The sequence below is a fragment of the Triturus cristatus genome, chromosome 9, assembly GCF_964204655.1.
Source record: "Triturus cristatus chromosome 9, aTriCri1.1, whole genome shotgun sequence".
In the NCBI taxonomy this organism is placed as follows: domain Eukaryota; kingdom Metazoa; phylum Chordata; class Amphibia; order Caudata; family Salamandridae; genus Triturus; species Triturus cristatus.
In genome coordinates, this window is record NC_140592.1 from 255,979,675 (window position 1) to 255,992,277 (window position 12,603).

Consider the following 12,603-nt stretch of genomic DNA (forward strand, 5'->3'; position numbering starts at 1 on the left):
AGACGAGAGATTAGAAACATATAAATATTAGACATTGCACCCATTTGTGCATCGAGATTGTCTAAATCATACGTTTTGAGCTGAATTCTCACCCTTTATTATAGCATCCACAACATTATGCTCTCAAACAGGGCGTCAAACGTCTGTGATTGTTCAACACCTTTGAGCAATGCTTGTAATTTGTAGGCCAAGGTTATGGTGAAAATGTACTCTATTTTGCTCCGTAGAAAAAATATTCCTCTAGTGTGATCAAAACCTTAATATGACGAAGGCTCCCTAGCTGAAATTCAAATCACGTATTACATCTGACTTTTAGCAGTGCCATTTGAGGATGCGGGTGGAGCTAATAGAGTAAGTGGGTGGAGCCAGTGGAGGAAGTGGGTGGAGCTGGAGAAAAGAAGGCGTGGCCTCTGACAAACATATGAGCACCTGCACTTCATATTTTACAAATTTAGAACTGAAACCACGGCTGAGAGACATTTTAACCTGGAAACAATCTTTATGACGTATATATGCAAGGTATTCCCTCCTATTCAAGTTTCATGCAAGATAAAAGCCAACCACACATTCATAAAATGTAATAATAAATATATTGTGAATTCGACTATACGTTGGACCCCATCACTGATCTTCCTTTTTTATTTTTGTGATATTTTGTATATTGGTGCTACAGCAGTTCGCTTATTTTTTCCCCATCCGTTCACTCTAGATTAGTGTTCAATAAACTTTTCAAGACATGCTGCCCCAATCTACGTAAAAGTAGGTAGTTGGAATTCCCTAAAATACATCGTATTTTCCAACATTATGCAAAATACTAAACACTACTAGAGAGAATGTACATTGTAGAGTTACTTCATATTCCTGCCTCTAAGAAATGCAGACATGACTTATATTCAGCGGTGCATTTCAAATTATAAATATAGGCCATATGAAACTTTGCAAAGAACAATAAAGCGATGGAAGGAATGCTTAAATTAATATCAGGGTCGGGTGCCTTTTGGCTAGGTTCGAGCTATGGGGCCGCATTTCAGTCCATTGTTTCTTGCCCGCCATACCACTCTAGACAAAGACATGCCCTAAACCATAAAACACTGCAAGGGAGCTAAACAGGTCGGATGATAATGAGTCATCTTCAAAAAAATTGAAAGAAAACATCGTCTTTGTTGCTTTTGTTCTATACTAAATTCAGTGATTGAGGTTAAAACGACATTGCAAGCAAAGGAGACTAGAAAATTCGACTAGAAAATTTCACAAAAAACGAAGTTGGTTTTATCTTTATTTTCACTCATTATTATCATTTCAAGTATTAGCAGATTTTCAGTATTACATTTAAAAAATGTGTCCAGCACGTCAGCAAACTTCTTTTGGAAAGATTAAGTCCTACTCCTTGCTAAAGCGTTTCGCTCCATTGTGCACCTCTTTGTTCCCAGGAGCAGACTGTTCTAATGTAGTTCTGCAGGAAAATACTGTGTCCTGTTTTTATCAGCAGACTATTTCTGTTTTTGTACTTTTAATAAAAACTCTAATGAAAACTGGTAGTGATTTCGTAATCTTTTTTTTGCTGACATTTTCATCTAAGGTCATCATGTCAACTCAATGACCTATTATTAATGTATTTTTATATGTGCTTACTATCACAATTGAACCATTTATAGCACTGAAAGTAAGAGGTGGTACTACACCCCGGCTCAATTTATTGATCTGTGAAAAATCAAAGTCTAAGCTGGCTCATCCAGGATTTTAACATATGCTCTGCAGTGTGCACATATATCTTGGCAGCAAATGCCTAACTCATTGAGGTAAATTGAATGACTGCAAACAATCGTCAAGGCATCAGTATAAGAGCTATTAAAGAGGAGAAAAACTAGTATCCTTTCGCTGTTATCCTTAGAGTTTAGTGAGTCTCATCCGACATGATCGAAAAAGGGCGCCTGCAGCCGGGACATTTCAAAGAATTATGGTGCCAAGAGCAAAAAGCTGAAATGTCTGTACTCCAGTTTATTTGCCAATTATTTTGATATGTTGTTGTTGTGCACCGTGAAGGGAATAGGAACATGGATATGGTAAATCATCTGAGCAGGTCCTAAAAGCGCCTACGCTCCCCACAACTCAGCACCTGCTTTGAACACACAGAGCTCCTTTCAATACCAAACTGACCTATAGCAACTCTCCCACACCCAACATGATCCTTTTCCACGCCTAAATCTTTGCTTCTTTTTTCTATTCTAATTCCTTCTTCTTCTGTCTTGTGCTCTTTTCATTCTTTCTCTCTCGTCACGCCATCTATATTTTCCCACTTATGCCATTAAGTAACTATTTTATCCGTCTACAGTTTCTATTCTATATATTCAATTTTCCTTCAACAGTCTTTCTTTTTTCCGCATAACTATATTTTGCTCCATTTTACAGTTTCTTATTCCATCCCACATTTCTCACTCTCTCATTCTCACTCTTGCTGTTTCACTCCTTGTTTTTCTTCTTTCACTTTCTGATCTTTTTTTTTTTTTTACGGAGTTTTATATAGCGCGAACTTGACCCGAATAGGGTATCAGACCGCTTTACATAGCACCAGTTGCGTTACATGAGGACATATTCATTTTTTGTTAGGCACAGGGAGATTAAGTGATTTTGCCCAGAATCACAGGATGTTCAGTGTCATTGCCGAGACTCAAACCCAGTTCCCCAGATCCGAGGTCGACCGCCCTAGCCGTTAGGCCAACTCCTCTCCCCTTTCCCCTTCTTTCTATGTTCCTCCTTAGCTACCCCTTCCTTTCACCCTTTATCTCTATCGCCCTCTTGTCTACTGTCACACTGTCTATCCATACTTTTGCACTAATCCTTATTCTTCTCCTAAATCTCTTGTTACTTTATATGTCTTGTTTTTCTCTAAATCTCACTCAACCTCAATTTCCATCTTCCCTCTTTCTGCCTTTCCCTTCACACCCTCCCTTTCACCTTATATATTCTTCTGTCTTTCCAATCCCTCTCTCTTCAAAAACACATTTCCTTTACCCACCTTTCGTCACTGTGTCTTTTTTTATCCTTGCCTACTAAGCTAGAATTTGGGATCGCACCAGACTCTTCTCAGTTCCCAGACCACTTCGATATTTTGCATGCTCCCTCTACTCACCATCATAGTAACTATTATTTGACATGCCTAAGTATATTTTAACTATACATAGGCATGTCAAATGTTCATTAAACAGGTTTCCGATACCATAAAACTGCAATAGCTAGATTGGCCTTTGGAGACATGCAGCCTCATGCATCAAGCCAAAATCCAGTCGGTAAAATACCGAATCGCTAATAACTCCCGTTAGCGAGTAAAAAAACCCGAATCCCAATGCATCAACCCAAATGCAAAAATCGCAATTTAAGGAATCCTTAAATAGCGATTCCTTAAATTGCGATTGCATTTAAGGAATCCCAAATTGAAATTCCTTAAATGTAATGCATTAAAGTTAAAAAATTAGCAATTTCGCTAATAGGGGGAGCAAATTACCATGAAGATGAACTTCATGGTAATTTGCAAAAACTTTGAAAAATGCACTTTTGTGCATTTTTCAAAGTTTCATGTTGCGCACACACATGCCCTTAGAGCACATATCAATTTCAGGGGTGCTATAGGGTGTCATTTTGACACCCTTGCACCCTTGAAATTGCATGAGCAATTTGCGAGAACCTACTGGTACTCGCAATTTGCTCAATCAATCTCCAATTCATTCCTATGGGCCTGGAGGCCCATAGGAATGATTGGGACGGCATTCCTTAATTGCTACTCGCAATTTGCTAGTCGCAATTAAGGAAAGTTAAGGAATCGCTATTTGAATAGCGATTCCTACATGCATAGCCTTTTGCTATTCCTTATTAGCGAATCCTTATTTTTCGCTAATAAGGAATCGCAAATGGCATTGTTGATGCATATGCCCCATGATCCTTTATCGGAAACCCCAAGAGCAAAAAGAACAAAGTCACTTTAAATACAAATGCTTACGCAGGCTTGCATAACTGCATCTGGTGTTTAGCTCCTGGTTATCAGATTGCAGAGATTTCGTATCTGCTCATTATAAGTGGGCAATAATCCCAATGGTGCTTGTAACAGGAGTTACTGGCCTGATTAGGTTTGTCAGATCTGTGGTAATACTGGGGGTCTGGATTTTTTTTCCTGGACACTTTGTTTGACTGAGTGAAATGCCATTGGAGATGTCGTAACAGTGGCTGTGGGTCCAGAATATCAAGTATGGAATATTGTATAAGCCTGGGCAGAGTTCGTAGACTTTTACTCTGCGGAACTCTGCGAAGTGCCAGAAAAACTCAGTCGCTCCCCACGGAGTTCCGCCTGTAGCAGAGTCTGTTTAGTCGTGCTGCTCGCACTGATTTTTAGTGCCAAGAATTTGTCTCGCACCGTAAAATCAGTGCGAACTGCACTACGCATCGCGCCAGAGGGCGCTGCTGCTTTCTGCCGCTCGAGTAGACATTCTACTCGAGCAGCAGCGTCCTCAACACAAATAGCAGATTTCTCAAAGCGAGCGATCGCGACCTTCTGCAACCGCCCGCAATGAGAAATCTAAGAAGAGGTCTAGCGCATTTTTTTTCTCTCAAGACGTCACCAACTTAATGTGGCGGGCCGCTTGCAAAAAAAAAACTCCTCTCTATGTCACTTTACAAAGTTTTCCGGAACTTTCCACTCTGCACTGAGCGCAGAGTGGGCAAATCTCTGTGCACTCTGCAGGCGGAGTGGGATTCTTTCCCATCCCTAATATTGAACTACTTTAATATCATATCCAAAATAAGTGTTTCAACCAAACGTCTTTGCCAAAGCCCCCCATTTATAGATACACATATTAGATCATTAGATTATTTTGGCTTTTGAATTACTTCTTTGAATTAATTATATACATTGATTATACTCAATTGCATCAGTCATATGAATTTCTATGAATTACATATATCAATACAATTAAATTACATGTATCAATTTTATAAATTCATTGTTACTGCACATTTTAAAATTATTAGAGCATACAATGAATTTAATGAACAAATGAATTATTTGATGTTTATATTTGTAAAACACTTACAATTTTGTCACTTTCATATTAGTTCTTGTTCACGTTTCTCTAATCATGTCAAAAAGATACCATGAGCATGTTTTTATGTTTATTGTTTGTTCTAAGGCTTTAAGGGCTATGGGGCATTTTCATCAGTGGTGCTGATGACAACCATTAGCTTGAAATGCGCTGCTATTGAAAAAAAACCATCAAACACACTTAGGGGTAGGCTTAATAACATTTTGTGCTGGGTTTGCATCACCAAAGTGATGCAAACCAGCTAAAAAGAAATATTTTTTTTTATTTACTTTCCAGCACAAAACTTGGTTTGTGTTCGAATGCTGCCCAACAGTGATGCAAAGCAGTGCCTAGCGGTGGTTTGCCTTGCTGAGCGTCGATAAGGCGTTCCATGGGTGGTACATGTGTGTTCCCATGAGAACCACCTATGGTTTGTAATGCAAAACCCTATGTACCAAAAATTAGAAATAGGGTTTTGTGTAAAAAAATAACTCAATTTGAAATCTGGCTTTAGAAGGAGAAATGTTTAATTACTCCTTTTGTTCCCAACTTTGCAAGTGTGCTGCTCTGTACAGGACCCACACAGAGTAGGAAAAGTTTTAAATATAGTCATAGCACAGTATTTTGTACTGGAAGGGTAGCCTTCCAGTACAAAAACCTATGCTAGACTCACAAATAAAATCCTGTACCAGTTCTAGGGAGAGGGGAGGTTGTGTTTTTATACATATGGTCCAGTTGAAGGCATCTGCCGAAACGCGTCGACCGTCCTTTTTGTTTTGCACATGGTGTTAAAGGAATAAAAAAGTACCTTAAGTGAACTTCTGTGGGCTCACTCTGTGCCGTGGATACTCTGGTGGGGACTTTGCTGAGTTGTTTTGAAGATATATATATTTTTATATATATATATATATATATTCACTTAAAAAACCATAGGTTTCACACATGTTATAGTTAGCTGGGCATTTCCCTCGTAAAAAACCAATGAAATTCCCCCGTTATCGTTAGTGCAGGCAACTATAACTCACGCGACCGCAATCCGCTGCTGATGATGTCAGATATTACATCACTGTATTTAGACACTTATTTACCCATGTCGTCTTCCATTCATCTTTAGCTATACATATATTAATTTTTTTTTTTTTTCAGAAAGACCCATATGTCATCAGTGATGTAATATCTGACGTCATCAGCAGCGGATTGCGGTCGCGTGAGTTATAGTTGCCTGCACTAACGATAACGGGGGAATTTCATTGTTTTTTTACGAGGGAAATGCCCAGCTAACTATAACATGTATGAAACCTATGGTTTTTTAAGTGAATTTGCAAGGTTTTTTAAATGCTAATTCCTAACTATAACGTGTGTGAAACCTATGGTTTTTTCAGTGAATTTGTACGGTTTTTTAAATGCTAATTTATTTATGTATTATTATTTTTTTTATATATTTATTTTACAATAAACTACGTTTATCGCACCCCGCGATTTAAAAAAAAAAAAAAAAAAATGTTTGTGTTTTTCACCGTGCGCGCACAGTGCGCGCACCCCCGCGATTTAAAAAAAAATATATATTTTTTTTTGCCTTCGGGGTCCTTCAGGGACCCCCTGACAAAGGCTAGGGGGTCAGGAACTCTCTACCCTGCCCCCTTTTCACGTTCGTCACCTTCCTTTTTCACTCTCTCACTGAAAACAAACAAAATGGCGGCCGACACTTCCTGATTTCGACCGATTCGAACGTTGACTAACATGTAACCACCAATCAGAATTACGCTCGCGCACGTTAGGGTGCTCGCACGGTGCGCGCAAGGTGCGCGCACCCTGCGCGCGTATAGATATATATATGCTTTTAAATGCTATTTTCTCAGGAAATACTGAACAGATTTACACCAGACCTGCAAAAGGCACTTCCTTGACCTTATGGCTACCTCTCTGCCAAATTTCACGTAATTCTGTTCAGCCGTTCGGGCTGTAGCTGCGACTAAAGATCCTATGGAAAAATGCATGGGGAAAACGCGTTTTGGGACCCCTCCTTTTTCTCGGCCCCCGCTTGACGAATCACCCCGAGACTTTCAGGGTAGGAGCTGAGCGGAGCGCCCCATTAGTTTTGAAAATTTTGCGAGGATTCGTCAAAGTTATTCAAAACAGAATTTTCAGATTTCCTATGGAAACTCGGTCCTAACTATAACTATCTACTGGCGACCGCCAGTAGATTATATATATATATATATATATATATATATATATATATATATATATATATATATATATATATATATATATCGGATAGGTATAGTTAGGATCCTTTTTATCCTTCTTCCATAGGAAATGCCTTATCTGTGTCCCTAATAACTTTAGTGGTGTTTGACAAATCTCCAGACAACATTACAAAAAAGTGCTACTTTTTGATTAGTTTGCGCTTGGAAAGTATCGAGGTGATCCACCAAGTGGAGGCTCAGAAAAAGGGTGGCCTCATAACACATTTTCCCCATTCATTTTTCCATAGGAACGTCTGAGACGGCTACAGCCCGAACTCTTTAACCGATTTAGAGTAACATTTGTTGTAGAGCTAGGTCTTGGTCCAGAAGAGTGCTTTGTATGATTCGGTGTAAAGCCCTTCAGTAGTTTTTGATCAATTAATGTTCAAAAAGATTGTATATCTAGGATGTAGAGCCTTCTTGGAACCGATAGATCTCAAGCTGAGATCTGACTGGCTGCCACCAAATCAACCAGCAAGAGGTGGCAGCCTGCTTAGGACTTGAGTTCTCAGTCCTGAGTACTAAGAAAAAAAAGGAAAAAAAGATATAGAGGGCAGGGTATGGATACCCATCCCCCGGGGCTGTCATAGAATGAATACGGGAGGGAGGCACGCGGCCACCCTCCCGAGCCTAAAAAGGCTCCTACAGGAACAAGTAATTAAATAAAAGGAGGGGGCATTCAGCTTCTCTTCCTGAGCTTAATTAGGCAAGGGGACACCATCCCCTGGGGGCCAAAATTTAAATAAAAGGGGAGGAGAGCTGAGCAGGCCTACACATCAAGCCTTTAAAGGCCCAAGGGGCCCCATCTTCTGGGGCCTGCTCACATACTCTGTCCCAGGGAAACCACCCACCAGGATACAGTAGTTTTGCTGCTTGCACTACCACGGACAGGGAAGCATATGTTTGCTCCCGTCTGGCAGAAGCATTTTTAAATCTCCCACCAAAGAGGAGGAAATATGTAAGTCTGCTTCTAGCCAGCGGGAGATTTGAAAAATGCTCCTGCCAACTAGGAGCAGACTTGTGCTCTGTTTTCCTGCCTGCACTCCTGTGGCAGGGAAACAGAAGCGATAGTGCTCCCGCCCCAAGAGAGCCAGCAAAAATAGCTGCTCCCTTCAGGCGACACATGGAGCAGGCTAGGGCTGCGGAGGCCCTGTGGCTCTGCCAGCAGCCCCAACAAGTGGCATGTGGGTGCCCCGGTTGGGCACCGGGGCACCCACCTCTGCTCCAGGGGTGCCCTAAGGTAACTATAACTTGCACCCTCACCATGCGCTGCTAAACACACGACATATTACATTGGTTATGACATCTTCTACGACATCATTGATAGAATAACTACAACATTTGCAATGAAATTATTGATGAGAAAACTGTGCATGGCGGGGGCACGAGTTATAGTTACCTTAGGTCATGAGTTATAGTTATTTGAGACAACTAAATCTATAACTGGTGAATTTCTGGGGTTTTGAAAGTTTAAAGCATTATGTTGTTCCTGAACATTTTACCTTACTATAATATTACTTTAACTTTTGCTATTTTCAGTGAAAACAAATAAAATATATACATATTTTATTCCTAGTCCAATGCATAATATTGAAGAGTCTAATTAAAATGAAAGTGAAACCCAGCATGTGACTGAATTTAAATCAGCACTTTCGCAACACATTAAAATAATAATGCGACAATATTTGCTCTCCTTCACCTTTTTACTGGCAACATCCATCCAACCCAATCTCTGATTTGTTTCAGAAAATCAGCAAATAGAAGTTTGAAATGTAAAAATAAATGATAGGTGGCCTATATCAAATCATAATTTATTCACATACCTGCTTTAAGGAGCCCTTTAAGGTTAGGAACAAGTATCCCATATATCCAGGAATCAACACCATAGACGAGAGAGCCATGAACCAGCCCACACCTTGGCCCCAAGGAGGAAATACATAACTTCCCATTTTGAGTGGAGTCATTTGGACAGCACTGAAGATAAACACTCCCTAATAGAAAAGACAAAGATGTTAAAACAATACCTAATCTGCAGAAATACATGCCAGTTCTTGTTCTATCTTTCATATTATAGGCATCAGTGACCAATATATTTTTTACACATATTTGAATAAATGTAAACTTTCTAGTTCAATTATTATTTCCCTTGTGGAACAAAATTTAAATGCATTTCTTCCATGATGATTTGCTTTGTATTTGTATTGGTGACCCAAAAGAAATAAGACAGAAATATAAGTTTGTAAATATTAGTTTTGAAGATTTCTTCCTATTATGAAACTTGCTGACTTTCTCAGGAGACCTATAAGGACTGAGGAGCAAAGACACCAACATTCAAAACAACCCTGGTCTTGAGAAGCTATTTTTTGTGTTAACCCAAAGTGTGGGACCTCCCTGCCCAAGCAACTGAGGATTCTGGCAGTCCTTTGTCATTCAGAAAAACCTTAAAATCTCACCTGATCCATCTGTACCAAACCTAAGGCATACAGACACATTCAGAACCACTGTATGAACCAATGTCTCTTTCAAACTCTTCCGCTGTATATTCAAAGAATGGGAAAACATCTGGGTTATGAGAGTCTGCACTACCTAGGTTAGTCACCTAATGTATGAATATTGCCCACCTCAAATGGTCAGCTGCCACTTGACCACAAATACAAACAAGCCCAGAGAGAAGATGAGAGGTAATATTAGCAAGCCGAACGAAGCAAAGTAAAAGGTTGAAAAACAATCAGTATTTGTTTGTTGAATTCTTTGTATGTCTTTATTTCAAATGCTCTTGGTTTGCATCTTTATAGACAGCCAACGCGTTTCGCCCAAAAAAGGGCTTCTTCAAGGCAAAGAGTAATGCTGAATATGTCGTGCCAGGGTAAAAAGCACCGACAGACCGTGGTCAGCGAAGCACGTTCGTGGTAGGACAAGTTTTGAAAGTGAAGAGGCCTCAGGCTCAAAGGACCGCATGTCTTATAATGGTTGGAAGATCAAGTCTATCGTGTTGAGTAAAAGGTCAAGGTATCTTCAAAGTAATGTGGTTATTTGATTGTGTTCCCGGTGTAATGTAGTATGATCTGTGGCCCCCTGGCAAAGGGCGAGCACCCGAATCTTGATTAAGTTCTCGATGTAATGTGGTACGATCCGTGTCCGGCTGGCGTCCAAATCTCTGCGGGATAACCAACGTTCTGCTGTATACCCTCAGCTTACCCTATCTTTAATTTATGTTTTTCATATATGGGTTTGGTTTGTATGTTGCGCTCATTCTTGCATATAAAGCATACTAACAGTATGTGGGGCTGTCGGTGATATTTAAAACCATTAAATAAATCAAAAACGTTTAGAAAATGCAAAGGTAGAAGTACATTTTAAGGCATAACACTAGTTTGATGAAAATGTGTGACAACTTGAAGGGTAAATAAATGTGTAAGTGAGAATACTGGAGCAACAATATTAAAGGAAAAAAGACTGACCCTCCTAAAAAACAGGGAACGTCTACTTTTAATACTTAACACTATAGTGTACCCCATTTTCACACAATATGCACCCTGGTTGTATCATGACTATTCTTTTTGGGTAAATTTGTAGAACCTACTTCGGTAGCAGGGTTGTATGTGTTCAATTTCGAATGCAAGTTCATCCGAGACTCGCAAAATCCTTATTCGTCCAATATATTCTTTTGGAAAAGATATATTGATGATGTTTTGATCATCTGGCTAGGAACAGAGGAACTTCTACTGGATTTTTTCAACTGGGTGAACACATGCGATCCTCACCTTAAGTTCACACATTCTTATGACAGAGAAGAAATGATTTTCCTGGATGTGGTCATCACCAGGACAGGCGGGACCCTACAAACAAAAACTCACCATAAACCTACGGCTAAAAACAATCTGCTACATTTCACCAGCTATCACCCACGTCCATTGAGGGAAAACCTCCCTTTTGGCCAATATCTTCGTCTTCGTCGAAATTGCAGTGAGGTTTCCACATACAAGCTACAGGCAAATGATCTCACAAAAAAATTGAAAGACCGTGGTTACCCTGAAAAAATACTTGCAAGGAGCAACAAACGCGCACGCAATCAAAACAGGGAAGCACTCTTGGAAGTCCATGAGAGAAACGATTCTGACTCAATACCTCTCACTTGCGTTACAACTTACAACGCAGCATCCAACGCAGTATGTAAGTCCATTAAGAAACATTGGAATATCCTTACAAGCAACAAACACGACTGGGAGAAACCCCTATTCTCCTATAAGAGAGCAAGGAGCCTCAAAGATTCCCTGGTACATACCCGTCCGAAGATGCCGGACAGAAACCAGGACCAATCCATCGTCAGTGCTTGGGGTCTTCCCCCTGTTGTTGGCCATTACCCCTGCGGATCGTGCAGTGTCTGCCATCTTACATCACCTTCAAAGTATTTGGAGTTGAAACAAGGCAAGCAATGGACACAGAGAATGCATACCAATTGCAATTCCACCGATGTGGTATACTTAATCACCTGTTCATGCGGACTGAAATATGTCGGCATGACTAGCAGGAAGATTAAACAACGCATCTGCGAACATCGCAGCACCATTCGCTGTCGCAAGCAGAGCACGAAACTGACTGAACATTTCTTGCTGCTAAACCACACACCAAATGATATGAAGTGGACAATCATTGAAAAACTGAAGCCTGGACCACACACCCAACAACTACTATTCGAAAAAGAGCAACGTTGGATCTATCGTTTATCGACACATCTTCAGGGTTTGAATGATAATATTCCTTGGAGTTCGATATTAAAACACTGAATCACAGATCCTAACGAGCCACTGTAACGCCATAACCTAAAATAGCCTCCGTGCAGTTCTCTCCACAGTAAATGCCTTTGATTTGCCAATTTTCGCTGTCACTAGATTTCCCCATCATTCCACCTTGATGGTGACAAGGCCTGTCCTGAGTCATTGACTTATTATCAGGCTATTTACGTTTTCTGTTCTCCCCCCTGTAAAAAGGCGTTTTTTAGATTTATCTCAGTTGTTAATATCTTATTTACTGGGAGCATTATAAATCTGCAGAACATAAATGCCATTTCTTAATTCATATAACAGAGGAGAACCAATGTGAACACTTTCACGAAGATTTTCAAACATGTAAAGCGTATTCACAACACTTTTAATGAGTTCCCTTCTATATGGTGTATTCCTTATGGAATTCCCCGTAAGTATGAACATGGGAACTTTCAGCATCTTTCGCATGGCGAACACAGTACGCCGGTTCATTTTGTCCATTTACGTAGGATGAACCAA

General features: G+C 40.0%; 1 protein-coding gene across 2 annotated transcripts in view; it reads right to left on the bottom strand.

Moving 5' to 3' along the window:
* SLC6A1 (solute carrier family 6 member 1) overlaps nucleotides 1-12,603 on the bottom strand; it is a 558,279-nt gene that overhangs the window by 35,419 nt on the left and 510,257 nt on the right. For both annotated transcript variants that reach the window (XM_085624874.1, XM_085624873.1), the window contains one exon: nucleotides 9,142-9,309. In XM_085624874.1, coding sequence (XP_085481000.1) covers nucleotides 9,142-9,309 — 168 coding nt within the window. The remainder of the gene's footprint in view (nucleotides 1-9,141; nucleotides 9,310-12,603) is intronic.